General features: G+C 46.5%; 1 protein-coding gene across 2 annotated transcripts in view; it reads right to left on the bottom strand.

Annotated features, from left to right (window-relative positions):
• pdxdc1 (pyridoxal dependent decarboxylase domain containing 1) overlaps nucleotides 1-8,616 on the bottom strand; it is an 87,769-nt gene extending 79,153 nt beyond the window's left edge. Inside the window, exon 1 of one of the 2 annotated variants that reach the window (XM_033040295.1) lies at nucleotides 8,413-8,616. In XM_033040295.1, coding sequence (XP_032896186.1) covers nucleotides 8,413-8,433 — 21 coding nt within the window. In that variant the 5' untranslated portion in view covers nucleotides 8,434-8,616. The remainder of the gene's footprint in view (nucleotides 1-8,412) is intronic. The other variant, XM_033040293.1, reaches the window with a different exon arrangement.
• Nucleotides 8,617-21,468: the final 12,852 nt, after the last annotated feature.

Here is a 21,468-nt window from a genome sequence, read left to right as displayed (position 1 = left end):
GGAAAAAGAACAGCAGGTAATGTTCATCAAAACTAGGGAAAAGTTTTTTAAAATGCAGATTTTTAATCACAGGCAATAAAGTGAAGGGCCTGTCCCACTTTAACAACTTAATTCTGCCGAGTTTGCCCTTGACTCACACTCGCAGCATGGTCGTCACGCGGTCGTAGATAGGTTGTAGGAGGTCGTGATGCTAGTCGTAGGTACTCCTGGCATCAAGTAGGTCGGGGTGTTTTTTCTAGTATGATGAAAAATGTCCACGAGTAAAAAAGGTTGTAAATTAGGTCGTGAAAGTGGGACAGGCCCTTGAGGCAGAGGGAACACAAGGAATGTTTGCGAATGGGTGGAAACCAATAGAGGCTTATGCAAATAGTGGTGGTGAAAGCTTGTTAATTGCAACTGATCTTAAAATTATGAGATACAACACACTGCAGTTGCTGGAAATTGAAACTAGAAGGCAGGCTGGAAAAAACAGCTGGTTAGATGTTCATCCTTGCTGACTGCATGAAGATGCTCAGCACAATGGTCACGCAATCTGCATTTAGTTTTTCCAATGTCGCTAGACCACAGCACCAGTAGGAATGCAGTGCACTAAATTGAATGTACAAGTAAATAGTTGTTTCATCTTTAAGGAATGTTCCAATCTGGATGATGAAATGGGAATTGAAAACAGGGCAGCTGTGCATCATCTGCAATTGTATGGGAAACTATCCTTAACCAGTCCGAAGAAGGGTCTTGACCCGGAACATCACCCATTCCTTCTCTCCAGCGATGCTGCCTGTCCCGCTGAGTTACTCCAGCTTTTTATGTTTATCTTTGTTTTACACCAGCATCTGCAGTTCTTTACCACACGTATCACAAGAGGAGGATTGATTGATTGATAAATAGTGGAAATATGACACAATCAGGGAACTGCAGAGGGGAAAATCCTTCAAAATGCTGAAAGTGGGGGAGGGAGGGGAAGAAAGGGGCCGGTTCTCTCTGGAGGTGGCATCATATTAAAGATTGTGGAAATTGTAGAGCATGGCGGGGAAACTGGAGAGAATGGCAAGGTGAAGGGATACCCTATTGTTACTCCGGTGGAAAGTGAGAGCAGAAATGCAACAAAAAGAATGGACAGTTTGTTAACTACAGTGGAGGGAACATATGGTTAAGGAAATAGAAAGACAACTCAGAAGCACTGCTGCACAACAGACAGAGATAGGGAAGGAAGGCGGGAGGGGGGGAGGGCGGGAGGGGGGGGGAGGGAGAATGATAACTGCAGGAGTCAGTGGACTTGTAAGAGAAACTGGTCACTCACATATCATCTGAGATGGAGGTAGAAAAGTCGATAAAAGGAAAGAGAGCAGAATGCAAATTTGCAGGAGATATAAAATCTTTGAGTTCTACATGCTTGTAGGAAGCAGTGTCAATACACTGGCTTCTGTCTTAACATCACCCTGCTAATTTATTACAGGAATTTTAATCATTCAGTCTGAACACACTGTGATTTAAAATGGCACCTGTTTGAGCAGTGCTTTATACGCTGCTCTGTCAGGATCTTGGCACAAACTCTTATGGGCACCCGACCTGTTTGCGACTATGACGGGTGCCGGCAGTCAACAAAAAAAATCGCGTAAGTGGGACAGGCCCTTTACCTTACTCTAGGATTTCCATCTGTAATTAGCATAGGAAGGCTGGCTGTTGGATTTGCTGGTGCAGGGCAGGGCAAACAGTGTGGTTATTGAGATGTGGTACTCAGGGTCGTACTCTGTCCCTCAATTACAGTATCAGCTACTGTTGAGGGCTAGCCATATTCAATTCAATTCAACTTTATTGTCATTGCACAGATACAAGTATAGGTACAACGAAATGCAGTTTAGCGTCTGGTCATAGTCATAGTGCAAGATAGGAATAAAAAAAGTACAGAACAAGCATACATTAGAGTAAGAAGAGTACTGGTTAACAATGTGGATGGAGAGACCAAAGATATCTAGCGACGGGACTCCGAGTTCAGCAATGTAAGTGTGTTGTTGAAAAAGCTGTTCCTCATCCTGCTTGTTCGAGACCTGAGGCTCCTGTACCGCCTCCCCGATGGGAGGAGGGCAAACAGTCCATGGTTAGGGTGAGAAGGGTCCTTGATGATCTTCCTGGCCCGTCTCAGACACCGTTTTCGGTGGAGAGCATCCATGGCAGGGAGCGGGGCACCGATGATGTGCTGAGCGGTTTTCACCACCCGTTGTAGTGCCTTCCTGTCAGCTGCGGTGCAATTGCTGTACCATACCGTGAAGCAGGTGGTCAGGATGCTTTCGATGGTACAGCGGTAAAAGTTGGTCAGGATCTGGGGGGACAGGTGAGCTTTCTTGAGCCTCCTCAGGAAGTAAAGGCGCTGCTGCGCATTTTTGATCAGTTTGGTGGACCAGGACCAGGACAGATCCTCCGAGATGTGTATTCCGAGGGATTTGTAGTTGGAGACGCGCTCCACCTCAGTCCCGTTTATATGGATGGTGGTATGTCTGCCCCCACTGTTCTTCCTGAAGTCAACAATAATTTCCTTCGTCTTCTTGGAGTTGAGGACGAGGTTATTGTTGGCACACCAGGCTGCCAGGTGCTGGACCTCCTCCCTGTAGGCTGACTCATCGTTGTCACTGATCAGCCCTACCATCGTGGTGTCGTCGGCAAATTTAATGATGGCGTTGGAGCCATACTTAGGGATGCAGTCATGGGTGAAGAGGGAGTAGAGGAGAGGGCTGAGCACACAGCCCTGTGGCACGCCGGTGTTCAGTGTTATAGTGGAGGAGGTGAGGTTGTTGACCCTAACAGACTGTGGTCTGTTCGTGAGGAAATCCAGTGTCCAGTTGCAGAGGGAGGTGGAGATGCCAAGTCCGCTGAGTTTGATGATCAAGCTAGCGGGGATGACAGTGTTAAAGGTGGAGCTGAAATCAATGAACAGCAACCTGATGTAGGTGTTATTGCTGTCCAGGTGGGTCAGGGCTGAGTGTAGGGCCGCCGATATGGCGTCCTCTGTAGACCTGTTGGTCCGGTAGGCAAACTGATGGGGGTCCAGTGTGGGGGGGGAGGCTGGCTTTGAGGTGAGCCAAGATCAGCCGCTCAAAGCACTTTGCGATGGCAGGGGTGAGTGCCACTGGGCGGAAGTCGTTGAGACTCCCTGAAGCTGATTGTTTGGGCACTGGCACAATGGTTGAGGTCTTGAGGCAAGTGGGGACGACACCCTGGGCCAGTGACAGATTGAAAATGTCAGTGAGGACCTGGGATAGTTGTCCAGCACATGCCCTGAGCACAAGCCCGGGGATGCCATCGGGGCCGGCAGCTTTGTGCTCATTCACCTTGCTCAGTGCACCTTGTACAGCAGAGGTGGAGAGACTGAGGGGTTGTTCGTTCGGGGGTGTGGCAGCTTTGATGGCTGGAGTTTTGTTGTCCCGGTCAAAACGAGCATAGAAGTGGTTTAGCTCATCAGGAAGAGAGGCGTTGTCTGGGGGGGGGGGGGGGGGGGGGGGGGGAGTGTTAACTTTATGGTAATCGGCAATGGATTTGATTCCTTGCCACATGCGCCTGGGGTCGGAGTTGTTTTGGAAATGCTCCTCGATCTGCCGTTTGTGATTGAGTTTAGCGTTCCTAATTCCCTTTTTCAGATTGGCCCTGGATGAGCTGTATCCCTCAGCATCGCCAGATTTAAAAGCGGCATCGCGAGCCTTCAGCAGGAGTCTGACCTCCCTGCTCATCCACGGCTTCTGGTTACGGAAGATCTTTATCTGTTTATGGGTAGTGATGTTGTCAGTGCAGAATTTTATATAGTCCAAAACGGTTGAGGTGTATGAGTTAATCTGCTCCATATCTGCTCCATGTTTCATTAGACTGCCTGGATTCCATTGGATCTCTCAAAACACGTAGTAGGTCGTGCCAGTTACAGGTCTTGCCAGCCCTCACTGTGTCAAGAGGAATGCAGCCACCACACTGTTCATCCCAGCCCACCTAACACCAGCCCTCACAGAGAGCCTCTCCACACAGAGCGATGGATGATTCTTTGCTATAAGAGCACCAAAGTGTGAGGGTTATGTCAGGTTCTGGGCACAGCGGTAACCAGGAGGACAGAGATCAAAACCAGGTTCTTGGCCCCTAGTTTCGAGGCACTGCAATGGCTGTGCATATTAGCTGCAAGGGCAGCAGTTCATGCCAGGTCCTCAGCACAACAGTGCAGTCAGAGATGAGGACAGGGCGGTTATCGGTTGTTTGGAAACTATGGAGGCAAGATCAAAGGAAATGAGGGATTACCTGGGAAATATTGGCCTGATACAAGGTATAAAGAGATAAAGGAACAGACACTAGCATCTGCAGTTCCTTCCGACATAAAGGAACTGATGGTCAGCCTCAGAGTTGGAGGTCAGAATACCAAACAACAATTCTACCTCTGTCAGCTGGTCTGAGAACTCCTCAACTTGTCAATGTCAGCTCAGTCTCAGCACCACCACCTTCTCAATCTCAAACTGATATTGCTGTCCTCACTTCTCCTCAATGAATACAGATGTCCTGTTGAGTTAATCCAGCAATTTGTTTCTATCTTTGGTGTAAACCAGCATCTGCAGTTCCTTCCTACACGATGCAAAGTACTCCTTTAGAACCTCACTTACATCCTCCGACTCCACGCATTGATTTCCTCCTTTATTTTTTGGCAGTCCTGCCTTCTTCCTGGTCACTGTCTCATTTTTAACATATGTATAAAAAGCCCTGGAATTTTCTTTAACATGTCTTTCTAATGATATTTCACGCCCCCTTTGGGCCCTTCTAATTGCCCACTTGAGCTCTTTCCTATCTGCTTTATATTTTGCATAAATCCCGCCGGATGTTACTTTCTTAAATCTGACATACACTTCCTTTCGAAGGTAGACATAAAATGCTGGAGTAATTCAGCGGGACAGGCAGTATCTCTGGAGAGAAGGAATGGTCCAGAGATGTCGACTGTCCCGCTGAGTTACTCCAGCATTTTGTGTCTACCTTCGATGTAAACCAGCATCTGCAGTTCTTTCCTATACACTTCCTTCCTCTTTGGGTCATACACAGTTCCCTTAACTTGCCGTCCTTATCCCTCCTCCTCACTGGAACATGCCAATTCTGCACTTTGATTAGCTGGCCTTTAAATGACTCCAACATGTCATCTCTGGATTTACCCAATAACACCTGATCCCAATCTAGTCTTCCTCGCTCCTGCCTAATGACACTGTAATCTGTCTTGCCCCAAATAAGTACCACACCCCCCACACCCCCCCCCCCCCCCCCCCCCGCCATCATCCAGATCTGTCCCAATTCCAAATAATCTCAAAACTTATGGAGTTATGATTACTGTCCACACATGCTTATTCCGACTCAACACCAGTCCTCTGGCCATGCTCGTTTCCCAATACATGGTCCTGTATGGCCCCTCCTCAAGTCAAACTATCCACATAAGAGTATTTCCAACAATTTGTTTTGTTTATAAATTTAAAAAAAATAAATTTGGTCCAGTGTGACAATGTGATTATTAAATTATACATAAAATTAATCTCTCCAAAAAGACCAGACTTACTTCTTAAATGTGCTCACCACACTAGGTAAGCAGTATTAATGCTTGTCAAGTGATTTCAGAATTTAAAAAACCTTACATACAGAAAATATCCAATATAATGGGTCTCGACCCAAAGCGTTGCCTATTTCCTTCGCTCCTTCGATGCTGCCTCACCCGCTGAGTTTCTCCAGCATTTTTGTCTACCTTCAATTTCCCAGCATCTGCAGTTCCTTCTAAAACATCCAATATAATTACATCCTTTTATCAAATAATCATGCGAATCGTGTAACTTGGGACATGTCGAGCTCCAAACCGGCGCGGCCTTGTCGGCTTCGGAAGCCGCGGTCTCCAGCTAGGAAGCGGCCGTTCCAGGTGGCCCAGCCGCTGAGAGGACTCTCCCGACGCCGGGGCAAGACCACCCGGTGAGAACGGCCAGGAACATCAGGCCTCCGTAGAGGCAATTGCGGTGGCCTCAATAGGCCTGACTTTGGGTGAACTTGGGGTTGGGGACTGGACATTGCGCCTTCCCCCACAGTCGTATCCATTGTGGGGGGATGATTTTTTTGTCTGTAGGGTAATCCTGTTAGTCTTTGTCCAAGATGGTTGTCGTGAAGGGAGAATGGACGCTGGCGCGCTTTAGCTGCCGCTGCTCTCTCTTCACGTTGTGTTTTTGATTTTTTGTTTTTGGACTGAATTCTGTTTTTAATTTGTGTTTCTGTGATGTCTTTATTATTTATTTTATTCTGATTATATGTTTTTATTCCTGTTAATCTCTGTAAGGTGTCCTTGAGATGTCTGAAAGGCGCCCAAAAATAAAATGTATTATTATTATTATGTGTAATGAGATAGTGTTATTGCAAAACTATTGAACCAAAATTTCAAAAATGCTAATTTTGAACTTCCCAACCTAAAACTGAGTTTCACTTGAAATGAAATACGCCACAAACTAAATAGAGTACTTCATTGTACATTGTGTAAAACTTTTTTTAAATGGCCGCAAAACAGAGATGGCCATCCAACTCCAAAACAATGCAGTAAAGAACTCCTCTCCACCACCTACCCCACCTCCTGTCTGCTCAGGAGGACATCTCATATTTCTTGGATTTGACACGACAAAGCGCACAGCTTTGAAACAGGCTTTACATGAACCACATCCATTAAATACAATGAAATTAAACAAATATAGTTTTATGTACTATGCTCCGATTCTATCTAAGTTTCAAAAGATTCAAAAGGTAAAAGGAGTTATTACATAAATAAATGATTTCATTCCTAAATAAATGTCTGCAAATGGACAATTTTGAACTGATTCTCCAGCTACTGATTGAATGGTACAATGCAAATACAGAGCAAAGCACCAATCATACACATCTCTAAATAATATTTCTCACTAGCCCTATCCTGAAATGCTCTTGGCTCCTTTTAAAAATACCAATTGTCTATTATTCATAGATGCCTAGCATACTGCATAGGAAGCCACCTACACCAATCAATTAACGTATGCTATTCAACTTGCAGACGCGATGTAGAGTTGAACACAAGTCAATACCTGTCACAACATAATGCTGCATCAGTGTATTTCAAAAAGTGACACAAAAACAATATCCCTAGGTTTATTTTTTAATTAGCTATCCTAGTATTGCCCACAGAACAATACATCACAGAAACACGCCCACAATGTCCATACCAAATATGATGCCAAATAAAATAATGTCCTCTGCTTGCATGCAATTCATATCCCTCCATCCCCTGCATATTGATGTACCCATCCAAAAAACGTCTTAAATGCCACTATCCTAATGCCTCCATGCCACCCTGGAGGCATGGCCCAGTATCCACAACTCTGTGTACAATAAAACTTGTCCTACACATCTCCTATAAACGTTGCTTCTATCTATCATCTTAAAACTATGCTGCGATGAGAACTCAATTCAATTCAATTTAATTCAACTTTATTGTCATTGCACAGATACAAGTATGGGTACAACGAAATGCAGTTTAGCGTCAGTCCGTAGTAATAGTGCAATATAGAAATAAAAAATACAGAATAAGCAAACTGCATTCATTACTCCAAATGCAGCCCAACCAAAAACCTATAAAGATCCAACATGACTTGAAGAAGGGTCTCGACCCGAAACGTCACCCATTCCTTCTCTCCAGAGATGCTTCTGTCCCGCTGAGTTACTCCAACATTTTGTGTCATGGCCTGCTGACTATTATACTCAATGTCCCGACCGGTGAAGGCAGGCATACCATATGCCTTCTTTACCACCCTATCTATTTGTGCTGCCACTTTCAGGAAGTATGGATTAAGATCTCATGATCACTCTACGTGTCAATGCTGCCAAGGATTATGGCTTTAACTACGTACTTTCCCCTTAAATTCTACCTCCCACCTTCGGTGCTTATGCATTCGGTTTGATTACAAAATCTGCTCAATGTTAACCAAGATGCTGCGTCCAAAACGCCAGACTTTTCTAACGATCAAATAAGTTATTATCTGATATGGACAGCATTTTCGGTGTCATTTCGGAAATGCACAGTATTTGTTCAAGACCTTGGACCAGGAAGATCCCAAGAATCGGGGAACTTACTTTTAAAACTATGTTGATGCTGTGTACGCGCCGAGTTAGGGTGAAGTCTCTTTAACTATTAATTCACGCCGTGATAGGCCCCGGAGTTGTGGCCACCCGGAAATAAACGTCGTGAGGAGAACTAAATGTCGTTGAATTATTTTTCTTCCACTTTGATGCGGGGTGAGAGGCCGAGAGTAGAGGCGATGATCCGCCCTCTGGGCTCCAGGCCCCTCCATCCCTGCCCAGCGACGACCCCCGCCCCCCTCTCCTCTCCTCTCCGCCCAGCCCAGCCCAGCATACCTTCTCCACGGAGCTCTCCATCGTGTCTTTTCTTTGGAGAAAAGGCCGAGTGTTGTCGTGGGTGTTAATGGAAGGAGGTTGTCAGGGGCGGCCTGTTGCACCGCCGCTCTCAGAGCCGAGGCCCTGTCGCCGCTGTCGCCGCCGCCATCATCAGCTCCGGCTCCGGCTCCACGCTGGCAGCCCGTGGGAGGGACGGAGAGCAGTGCGCGCGCAGCCCGGCCGCTCACCACCGCTCGCTCACTCCCCCTCCATTGCTCACTCCCCCCTCCATTACTCACTCCCCCCTCCATTACTCACTCCCACTCTCCACTCCTCACTCTCCACCGCTCACTCCCCCCTCCATTGCTCACTCCCCCTCCACTCTCCACCCCTCACTCTTCACCGCTCATTTCCCCCCTCCTCCATTGCTCACTCCCCCCCCTCCATTGCTCACCCCCCCCTCACTCTCCACCGCTCACTCCCCTCTCCACCGCTCACTCCCCCCTCCATTGCTCACTCCCCCCTCCATTGCTCACTCCCCCCTCCATTGCTCACTCCCCCCTCCATTACTCACTCCCACTCTCCACTCCTCACTCTCCACCGCTCACTCCCCCCTCCATTGCTCACTCCCCCTCCACTCTCCACCCCTCACTCTTCACCGCTCATTTCCCCCCTCCTCCATTGCTCACTCCCCCCAGTCCATTGCTCACCCCCCCTCACTCTCCACCGCTCACTCCCCTCACCACCGCTCACTCCCCCCTCCATTGCTCACCCCCCTCACTCTCCACCGCTCACTCCCCTCTCCACCGCTCACTCCCCCCTCCATTGCTCACCCCCCCCTCACTCTCCACCGCTCATTCCCCCCCTCCATTGCTCCCCCCCCCCTCACTCTCCACCCCTCACTCTCCACCGCTCATTCCCCCCCTCCATTGCTCACCCCCCCCTCCATTGCTCACCCCCCCCTCACTCTCCACCGCTCACTCCCTCCTCCATTGCTCACTCCCCCCCACATTCTCCACCCCTCACTCTCCACCGCTCGTTCCCCCCCTCCATTGCTCACCCCTCCATTGCTCACTCCCCCCCCCCCGTTGCTCACTCCCCCCCTCCATTGCCCACTCCCCCCCCTCCATTGCTCACTCCCCCCTCCATTGCTCACTCCCCCCTCGCTCTCCACCGCTCACTCCCCCCTCCATTGCTCACTCCCCCCCCTCACTCTCCACCGCTCACACTCCCCCCTCCATTGCTCACTCCTCCACTGCTCACTCCCCCCCCTCCACTGCTCACTCCCCCCCTCCGCTGCTCACTCTCCGGCACTCACTCCCCCCTCCACCGCTCAATACCCCCTCCATCTCTCACTCTCCCCCTCCTCCAGCGCACACTCTCTCCCTCCTTCACCACCATTCTCCCCCCTCCTCGCCCTCTCACTCTCCAACACCCCCCCCCCCCCCCCGGGCCCGCCGCTTTTGTTTACCAAAAATTATTTCATCACTTATTTACAATAATATTTACAGTACAAATTTAAACAAAACAAAACCCACCACCATAATACAACTATATTACAATCCTTACTGAGGATGACTTCCACCTCACACAATGCCCAACGGTGCAGGAAATCCCCCAGGGTGCCCTTGAACAGTCCTTAGTCCCTTTCACGTACCACCCGGGCGTGGATTTCCCCCATTTGATCCTGGCAGAGGAGGCAGCTGAGAAGACCCGTTGGCACTCGACTTTGGTTCCAACAGTTCACCCAACACCATTTACTGACCAATATGGATTTCCTTTAGTTGCTCCCTTCCGCGAGATCCTCGGTTGCCCAGTATTTCTGAGAGATTGGTTCTGTCTTCACTAAGGATGACACAAACAAAGTACTTGTTTAATTGAAGGTACACAAAATTGCTGGAGAAACTCAGCGGGTGCAGCAGCATCTATGGAGCGAAGGAAATAGGCGACGTTTCAGGCCGAAACCCTTCTTCAGACTGATGGGGGGGAGAAGGAAGGAAAAAGGGGAGGAGGAGGAGGAGCCCGAGGGCGGGCGGATGGGAGGGTGGGAGGAGACAGCTAGAGGGTTAAGGAAGGTTTAACTGGTCTGCCATTTCCTTGTTTCACATTATAAATTCACCTGTTTCTGAACATAGGTGACTTACATTTGTCTTCACCAATCTTCCTCTTCACATATCTTTTAAAGCTTTTACAGTCAGTTTTTATATTCCCCGCAAGCTTTCTTTCATGCTCCATTTCCTTCCTCTTAACCCCTTTGTCCTCTATTGAATTCTAAATTTCTCGCAGTCCTCCAGTTTGCTGCTTCCTCTGGCCAATTTATATGCCTCTTCCTTGGATTTAACACTATCCTTCATTTCCCAAGTTAGCCACAGTTGAGCTGCGTACCCCGTTTTAATTTTACGTCAGACAGGGATGAACAATTGTAATTCATCCATGTGATCTATAAATCTTTACCATTGCGTATCCACCATCAATCCTTTAAGTTTCATTTGCCTGTTTATCCCATTCAATTCCCATCTCGTACCATCAAATTTACCTTTCTTTAAGTTCAGGATCCTTGTCTCTGAATTAACTGTCACCCTTCATCTTAATGCAGAATTCTACCACATTATGGTCACTGTTGCCCAAGGGGCTTTGCACAACAAGATTGCTAACTAATCCTTCCTCATTACACAACACCCAGTCTAGGATGGCCTGCCCTCTAGTCGGTCCCTCTACATATTGGCTTAAAAACCCATCCCGTGTGCACTCCAGGAAATCCTCCTCCTCCTCGGTGTTGTTACCAATTTGGTTGGCCCAATCTATATCTAGATTAAAGTCACCCATGATAACTACCTTTGCTACACGCATCCCTAATTTCCTGTTTGATGCTCTCCCCATCCTCACTTCTGCTGTTTGGTGGTCTGTATACAACTCCAACAAGCGTTTTCTGCCCTTGGCTATTCCGCAGTTCTACCCATACCGATTCTACAGCATCCAAGCTAATCTCTCCTTACTATTGCATTAATCTCCTCTTTTACCAGCAATGCCACTCCACCTCCTCTTCATTTCTGTCTATCCTTCCAGAATATTGAATATCCCTGCATGTTTAGCTCCCAGCCTTGGTCACCCTGGAGCCATGTCTCCGTAATTCCAACTATATCATATCCGTTAACCATTAACTGCATCTTCAATTCATCCACCTTATACGCATTAAAGCACAAAGCTCTCAGGTTTGTTTTAACATTCTTAGCCCTTCTAGAATTATGTCATATGACCCTTTTTGATTTTTGCCATTGATCTCTCTGCCTTCCACTTTTACTTTTCTCCCTTCTGTCTTTTGCTTCTGCCCTCATTTTATGGCCCTCTGACTCCCTGCATTGGTCCCCATCCCCTGCCATATTAGTTTAAACTCTTCCCAACAGCACAAGCAAACACTCCAGTCCAGCCCAGGTGAAGACTTTCCGGTTTGTACTAGTCCCACCTCTCCCAGAACCGGTTCCAATGCCCCAGGAATATAAATCCCTCCCCCTTGCACCATCTCTCAAGCCACGTATTCATCCGAAATATCCTGTCATTTCTACTCTTACTAGCACGTGGCACTTGTAGTAATCCAGAGATTATTATCTTTGAGGTCCTACTTTTTAATTTATCTCCTAACTCCCTAAATTAGCTTTGTAGGACCTCATCCCGTTTTTTACCCATGTTGTTGTGCACCACAACAACTGGCTGTTCACCCTCCCTGTGTAGAATGTCCTGCAGCCACTCAGAGACATCCTTCACTCTTACACCAGGGAGGCAACATAGCATCCTGGAGTCTCTTTAGTGACCACAGAACCGCCTATCAATTCCCCTTACAATGGAATCCCCTATAATAGCTCTCTCACTCTTTTCCTGCCCTTCTGTGCAGTAGAGCCCTCCATGGTGCCATAAACCTGGCTGCTGCTGCCTTCCCCCGATAAGCCATCTCCCCCAACAGTGTCCAAAAGGGTATATCTGTTTTGGAGGGAGTTGGCTGCCAGGGGCTAAGAATGTTAAAACCTGCCTTCCCTTGGGCTGGCCGTCGAGACTCGGTGCATCTACCCTATCAATTCCTCTCATGATCTTATACACCTCTATAAGATCACCTCTCATCCTCCTGCGCTTCAAGATATAGAGTCCTAGCCTACTCAACCTCTGCCTATAGCTCAGACCTGACAAATCTTTGTAAATCTTGTAAATCCTTGTAAATCTTCTCTGTACCCTTTTCAACTTGACAACATCTTTCCAGAACCAAACACAATACTCTAAATGTGGCCTCTCCAACGTCTTACACAACTGCAACAGGACCTCCCAATGTATATACTCAATACTCTGGCTAATGAAGGCCAATGTGGCAAAAGCTTTTTTGACCACCCGATCTACCTGTGACTCCAACTTCAGGGAGCTATGCACCTGCACTCCTAGATCTTTACAACACTACACAGAGACCGACCATTCACTGTGTAGGTCCTGCCCATGTTAGACTTCCCAAAATGCAACACCTCACATTTTTCTGTATTAAATTGCATCAAGATCAAGATCAAGATCCTGTTGCAATTTTTCACAACCAACCTCACTATCTGCAAAACCACACACTTTTGTACCATCTGCAATCTTGCTAAACTTGCGGCGCATGTTCTCATCCAAATCATTGATATAGATGACAAACAGTTACGGGCCCAGCACCAAACCCTGAGGCACACCACTAATCACAGGCCGCCGCCCTAGAAGCAACCTTCCACCATCACCCTCTGCTTCCTTCCATTAAGCCAATTTTCTATCCATGCTATCCCATGCGATCTAACCTTCCAGAGCAGCCTTCCATGCGAACCTGGAGGTCGGCATGGTGGCGCAGCGGTAGATTTGCTGACTTGCAGTGCTTGCAGCGCCGGAGTTCCAGGTTCGATCCCGACTACGGGTGCTGTCTGTACGGAGTTTATATGTTCTCCCCGTGACCTGCGTGGGTTTTCTCTGAGATCTTCGGTTTCCTCCCACACTGCAAAGACGTACAGGTATGTAGGTTAATTGGCTTGGTAAATGTCAAAATTGCCCCTAGTGTGTGTAGGACAGTGTTAATATGCAGGGATCGGTGGTCGGCATGGACCCGTTGGGGCGAAGGGCCTGTTTCCGCGCTGTATCTAAACTAAACAAACTTGTCGAATGCTTTATTGAAGTCCATACATACAACATCTACAGCTCGCTCCCCACCACTCAATCAACATTTATGGTCACGTCTTCAAAAACAAACAAGACCTCCCATGTCCAAAACCATGCTGACTATCCCTAATCAGCTCTTGTCCGTCTAAATGCCTGTACATCCTATCCCTCAGAATACCCTCAAGTAATTTTCCAACTACAGATGTTAAGCTCACAGGCCTATGGTTCATAGTATTTTCTCTGTAGTCCTATTTGAGAAAGGCACAACATTCACCACCCTCCAGTCTTCCGGCACCTCTCATGCATTTAAAGACAACTCATAAATTTCAACCAAGGTTCCCGCAATTTCCTCTCTGGTCTCCCACAATGTCCTCGGATATATCTGATCAGGCCCTGGAGATTTGTCTACCTGCATACACGATAGTACCTTCAGCACCTCTTCGCCGTAACACTGACTTCCAACTTCCTCCACCTGTCTTTCTCCTTGGTAAATACAGAGGAGAAATTCTCATTAAAGACCTTGCCCATTTTTTGTGGCGCCACACAGAGTTGACCACGTTCATTCCTGAGGGGTCCCACTCTCTCTCTGGTTACCCTTTTCCCCGTTATGTATTTATAAAGTCTCTTATAAAACTTTCCGGGTCTTATTGTAACCTGCACAACACTTTATTACATGCAAAAAATTGCTTTGATGTTAATTATTAACATCATTCAATATGATTTTTTAACGTCATGCAATATAATTTTTTTAAAGCATTGTTATGGCTTTATTACAGGCTGGAGTGCAGAAAATTATTTTTGCCCACAACATATTATGACAAGACTTGCATTTTGTAAAGGGCTATTTACAACATAGTTTGTAATTATGCACTATAATATATTCCGAGGCTCTATTACATAAATATGCAGAACAATGAATGCATGGAGAATTCTAAAAGGAATATATAAACGCAGTATATTCGGCTTTTTCTGCACAAAATAATACAAATATGATTAAATGTCATGAAATGTGTTTGTTTACATAATCCCGCTCTCCTACACTCTCTGAAAAGATGTTCCAATTTTTAGGTTTCGATGTTTGACTGGATTTTGTATTCTTTTTGATGTCACTACAATACTGGTGTTGCCTGCATTAATCCAGGAAACTCAACAGATACTGTACAGCAACAACATTTGCAATTGCGAAATCATGTTGAGCCATTTCCTGATTCTATCCAGACTGGTTCTGTGTTAACTATTCAATGATAGCAGCACTCACTTTATCAGTACCTTACAATTCCTCATCTCCCTCACTATTCTCTTGGGTATTGTGCACCATGATCAAATGGTTCATTCACATGCGCTAGTCTGAATCTCTCACCTACTCTTGACAAAAATTCTTACTATTTTATCTCTCCATCCTTTTACTTAACTCTGATCCGCCTTCTGGTGTCAGCATACAATCTTTACGTAATCTGAACCAACTCCCTTTATTGTGCGAGTTGGAATGTTTGGTTAGGATTTTTGCGGTAAAGCTGCAGCTGGTAAGAATGTCATTGTTCTGTTCCCAGTGCAGATGATAATAAAACATTCTTGTTTCAGCAGCTTCTCACCTTGCAGGTTTAGCCAAAACCAGCATGTCATCATACTTCTGCCATCGTCATTGCTGGAGCATTGTGTTATGGTATTCAACACTGACAGTGGGCAGGTGCTATAGACCTGCACGGGAAGGTAGTTCCTCCCGTCCCCACGAGTCTCAGGCAGATGGGGCTCATCAGCCTGGGAAGACAGTCCATCCAGGAGAGGGAAAAAAACTCTGATTTAAAACCTCCACTGCCTTGTGGCCATATCCAATCATGGAAAAAGCTTCAGGAGTAAACCTCAAGAAAATCCTGAGTTGGAGCTCCTAAGGCAGTTCGTCGTTGTCTACAACCTCGCTCTGGAAGCTCCTGTGATGGCGCTGGTGCCAAACTGTAACTGTCCTGCTGTTCCTTTGGATCGATCAGCGACGTGGAGAGGGGGGACGTGCTGCATGGGCAACAGCCTGTCCTCCATATGACATCGCCCAGGCTTGCAACCGACCAGGATGCATCACCCATGGTCAGTCATGACCGAGAGGGGCCTACTGCTACTACTAAACAGTGGCTCTAAAGGAATTCTAAGTTGATAATTCATTGTTCAACATGATCTATCTTACATTACTTCCGGAAGTGGCGGCGCTGTGAAACGGCTGCGGCTCGCCTGCAGTTTGTCTGTTTTTACTTTTTTTGTGTTGTTTTTTTTGTCTAGTTCAGTTAAACTTTTGGTTATTAGGTTGTGTTATGTGTGTGGGGGGGGGGGGCTGAAACAGGGCTTTCTGTCTCTCCCTTCAGGGGAATGCGACTTTTTTGTCGTATCTCCCTTCTCTTCCCCCGCCTGAGCTGAGGCCTAATGGCGGAGCTGGCGGCCTCCAACCTGCGACCGACCTCGAGGCTCCGGAGGTAGAGCCAGCCAGGACTTACCAACGCGAGGCTGGCCGACTTCGAGCTGCGGCGACGTTCGGGCAGCGGCACGACTCGGCGCTCCGGTGATGGCGGACGGCGCGGGGCTGAGACACTCCTGTGTGGGCGGCCCAGCTACCGGCTGGAAGGCGCTCCCGTGTGGGTGGCCTGGGTCCCGGCTGGAAGACGCTCCCGTGTGGGCGGCCCGGCTCCCGGCTGGAAGGCGCTCCCGTGTGAGCGGCCTGGGTCCCGGCTGGAAGGCGCTCCCGTGTGGGCGGCCTGGCTCTCGGCTGGATTGCGCTCCCGTGTGGGCGGCCCGGCTCCCGGCTGGAAGGCGCTCCCGTGTGGGCGGCCCGGTGCGGGGCGGAGACGGTGCTCCGGTGGCTGAGGCAGCGTTCTGGCGGCGGCGACCTGAATCCGGGGCTCGGCCGCGGGCCAGTGGACGACATCGTCGGGAGCTCGCAGGTCACAGGCTGGTGCCTGTTTTCCGGAGCTCCCGTGGCAACAGCTGCGTCCGCTGGACTGGAGGGCGGCAGCTTCGACCACCCCCGGGCCGCGGAGCTTGAACCGCGGGACTGACTTACCATCGCCCGGTGGGGTATCGCCTCAGCGCAGAGGGAGAAGAGGAGGGAAGAGACAGTAACTCTAAGACTTTTGCCTTCATCACAGTGAGGAGGTGCTTGGTGAACTCACTGTGGTGGATGTTAATTTGTGTTTATTGTGTGTTGTTATTATTACATGTATGGCTGCAGGCAACGACATTTCGTTCAGTCCGAAAGGTCTGAATGACAAATAAAGGATTCAATTACACATATTATAAAGCCTCGGCTGAGACACAAGGAAATGAGGAAAGATGGTTGACCCTTTCTCCTTTCACGAGCTGTTCAAATTGGAATATTAAAAATTGAAGCGTATTATCTGATGCAATCTCCATGTAGAGATCTGCATTACCAAAATGGAACAGAGTTTTACTGTAGCGCATTCAGTAGTGGTGCATGCCCCAAACTGCTTAAAGGGCCTGTCCCACTTGGGCGTCATTTGAACGTCATTTACGCGTCACGACGCACGACGCGTAAATGACGCCGAAGTGGGACAGGCCCTTAACTCTCATATTGAATGGCTGCCTAACACCAGGACCACACCTTTCATTCAGTACTCAATATGGACGAGACACAGTGTGGAAACAGGCCCTTCCACCCACCAAGTCCACACCAACCAGCGATCATCCCATACACTAGCACTATCCTACACACTAGGTACAATTTAACCAAAGCTAATTATCCTACAAAACCTGTCGGACTTGAGTGTGGTAGGAATCTGGAGCACCTACGCAATCACAGGGACAGCATACAAACTCTGTACAGCCAACACCCATAGTCAGGATCGAGCCCAGGTCTCTGGCGCTGTAAGGCAGCAATTCTACCACTGCACCAACGGTATGGACATGCTGGACGACTTCCACATTTGGTGATCTTTCACAACTCTTGTCCATTCTTGGTAGAATATGTCCATCTTGACCAGCTCTCTCAGATTTATGCCAGGCCAAGAGATGAAATTGCCAGCTAGCTCTAGTTTCATGTTAACAATACCCAGATGTGACAAGTTAAGTTGTGCAATTACTCCCTTTTGGAGTTCTGTCAGTACGAAAACTGTGGCCACATTTGAAGGAAGCCCTGACTGGTAGGCAGTTCATAACATTTGGCTTTTTGAAAGTTCATAACATCTGAAAAGGCTTTGTATTCTGATCGAAACATGTCTCAGAATCACTACAATCACCTACTTTGTTCAATACGGAATAATTCTACTACAAATTTCCACAGTGGTCACAGGAAAATGATCATCAGCTGATATGGTGACTATTTATATTTACAATATCAAGAAAGTTGCGTAAAGACTTTGCATGTGCTGTAATATTGAATAAGAAGAAAAACAACCATCGGGATAAGAGAATATACCACCATAGTATTCTCGAAGTCGTCATTGGGAGTCAGAGTGTAAAAAAAGCCAGCAAAAATTTACAGATCCTGACCAACATGAATAGTCTGCTGAACAGCTGCTGGAATCTCAGTACCAAATGATTGCCAATGCCTTTCTATTGAGCATAATTATTTGCTATGGTGGAGCAGCAATAGCAGGAATCTCAGGAAGTAATTTCAAAGACACAGGATCTTTTCATCCCAGAGGAAGAAACATACTAAGGGGAGAATGAATCATCTGTGCCCGACAAAGGAAGTTAAAGATAGCATAAAGGCAAAACAGAAGCATATAATAATGGCAAAGATTAACAAAATAATAGTGGATTGGGAAGCTTTTAAAATCCAACTGGGCAACTAAAAAAATAAGAAGGGAGAAAAGATGAAATATGAAGGTATGCTAGCCAATAATATAAAAGAGGATACCAAAAGATTTTTTCAGATATATAAAGACTAAAAGCGAGGCAAGAGTGGATATTGGACCGCTAGAAAATGATACAAAGAAATGGGAAACAAAGAAATGGTGGACAAACTGAAAACGCTTTTGTTAATTTTCATTGTGGAAGACACCAGTACCATGCCAGAGATTCAAGTGAGTTGGGGCAGAAGTGAGTGTAGTCACTATTACTAAGAAGGTACTGGGGAAGATGAAAGGTCTGAAGGTGGATAAATCACCTGGACTAGATGGGCTTTACCCTAGGGTTCTGAACAAGGTAGATGTAGTAGATATTGTGGAGGCATTAGTAGTGATCTTTCAAGAATCACGTCAGATCTCATTCTAGCATTGGAGGGGGTCCAGAGGTGGTTTACGAGAATGATCCCTGGAATGATTGGGTTAACGTATAATATAACATTTGTTGGCTCTGCCTCTGGGACTACACTCACTGGCCACCACCCAGTAACGGTAACATCAACCATAATAAAGTTATTTTAAAGACAGGTAATGGTCCACATTTGCACTGGTCTTCCTGACAAGCTGGACTCTCTGCAATTCACACACAGGAAAAAGAAATCTATAGAAGGCACCATCTCTCTTGCACAAGCCCTGATGAGCGACGATATGAACACCTATGTCAGGATGGTATTGATTGAATACAGCGCAGCCTGCAACACGATAATACCAAATAAGCTCACCCCTAACTTCTGGCCTTGGAATCGCCAAAGGCAACTAGCTTCTTGACTGGTAGATCATAGTCAGTTAGAATTGGTCGTAACATTTCCTTCAGCCTGGCCCTCAGTGGTTACATGCAGGAGTGTACGCCCAGCCCATGTCTCTACTCTTTGTACACACTTGACTGTGTGGCCAAATAAAACACCAAGTTGATCTTAAATTCACCGATGGCACCACTGTTGTTGCCCATATCTAACAACGAGATAATATATAGGAAAGAGAGAGCCTTGTGTCACAGCATCAGGACAACAATCTGGCCCTTAACATTAGCAAGATGAAAAAGTTGGTCCTTGACCCAAGGAAGTGAGTTGGTGAACGCACCCAGTCCTCAGAGCTTCTGTAGAGATGGCGCATAGCTTCAAGTTCCTCGATATCCATATCACCACGACCTCAACCTGGTCTCGTCACATATTGAGATCATGAAAGCACATAAGCATATATACCTTCTTCTAGCATCCAAGATTCTGCACATCCAGGAGGATTCTCTCAAACTTCTCCAGAAAATATTCTGACAGGATGCACCGCACCCTAGAATGACAGCTGGTCTCGATTTCCCAACTCAGAGAGATGAACACACCTCAATCCATTACACACTCGCTGTCTTCCATTCGCTAGATTGTCACTGTGTATTGCATCAGGAAGGCTGAAGGTATCATCAAGTATGCGTGCCACCATGGCCATTCCTTTTTCTCCCTTTTGTGTTTTGATGAAGATACAGGAGTTTGAAAGCTTGAACGTCCAGATTTAAGAAAAGCTCCTTCCCCACAACCATCCAACTCCTGTTCCAATCATTACATCCATTCCCCAGATCCAGACGTGCTACCACATACTCTTAACCCTACCTCATCTTCCATTGTTGCACTTCAATATTATTTTGCACTATATTCTGGCACCATTCTGATGCTTTGTTCTCATTGTATTGATCATTACTGTATGTATCCTTGTATAGAGCTTTATGCAAACAGATCATTTCATTGCATCCTGGTGTTTACGACAATCAACTAATTCAAATCTAAAATGTTCCCTCTCCCACGAACTCTAGCCTCTTACTACATTTTCTACCTTCGGCAAGTCTTCTTCATTTGCCTTAAGAATTTCTTATACCAACATTTTTGCAAAGGTTTTTGGCCATCTCGTGTAGTTTTCCCTTCTGTTCAATGCCATTGTCCTTGCATCATCAGTGAAGAGCCTTGGCACATTCATCAATTTAAAGATATTGTGTTCTCAAACTGTTGAGAAGGGCTACCACCTACAGATGGCAATATGGAGCCCTAGGAGAGTGCAGCCAAACACAAATTGGAGGAACATCAACTCATATTTCGCTTGGGCAGCTTACAACCCAGTGGTGCGTATAGTGATTTATTTAACTTCAAATAGCCCTTGCATCCCCTCTCTCTCCATCCTTCCACTCCCGTATTACCAGCTTTAAAGTCATCTTGTTCAGTCTCATTTTCTGTACGCACTTTCACCGAGCCCACAGCTAACAATAAACTGTTTCCTTTACCATTGTTACTTTTTTGCATATCGTTCATTCTATCGTTTGCATATCATTCTACTTCTTTGCATATCGTTCATTCTATCTCTCTCTACATCACCGTCTATATCTCTCGTATTTCTCTCCCCTGACTCTCAGTCTGAAGAAGGGTCTCGACCCGAAACATCACCTATTCCTTATCTCTGGAGATGCTGCCTGACCCACTGAGTTACTCCAGTTTTTTGTGTCTTTCATCACAAGGATAACATAACTTTGAGTGCAAATAACTACACATCACCGTGAAGCTAGTTAAAGCTAAGTTTAAGTGCAGTTTTTTAATTTAACAAACATTTGAGAGATTTATTTAGAAAATGCTCAGTTAATTTAAAACATTTGTACTGGAAACTTTTACGATAGCAAATCTTCCAATATATATTGCAGAAGAACCAGGCAAGAAATCAAGGCAGTAGAGGAAACAAAGCGCATTATTAAAAGGATCAATTGAGAGCTTCAAGGCCACATGTCTGAGAACGAACACCGGAAGCTAACACAAAATGCTCCATGGAATTTATAATTGTGAAACGACTTCAGTTGAAAAGCCTTAGGCAGATCATCTAGCTTCAAGAACCTCATCTCCTCCAACACTCCTCACAAAAAAAATATTTCTACCTTTTTATCACTTCACTTAATTTCCCTCAAACCACTTCACTCTGTCTGATTCTAACCATTTGTTTGAATCATTCTCGTACATCCCACACTAGTCCCATAGTTGCACACTCCTATTGCTGCCATACAACTTCCAAGCACTCTAAGGCACCTCCATCCCATGGTGACAAACAATCT

This window comes from Amblyraja radiata, chromosome 22, assembly GCF_010909765.2.
Source record: "Amblyraja radiata isolate CabotCenter1 chromosome 22, sAmbRad1.1.pri, whole genome shotgun sequence".
NCBI lineage: Eukaryota > Metazoa > Chordata > Chondrichthyes > Rajiformes > Rajidae > Amblyraja > Amblyraja radiata.
Note: the sequence above shows the minus strand (reverse complement) of the source record. Positions and strands in the feature narration are given on the sequence as shown.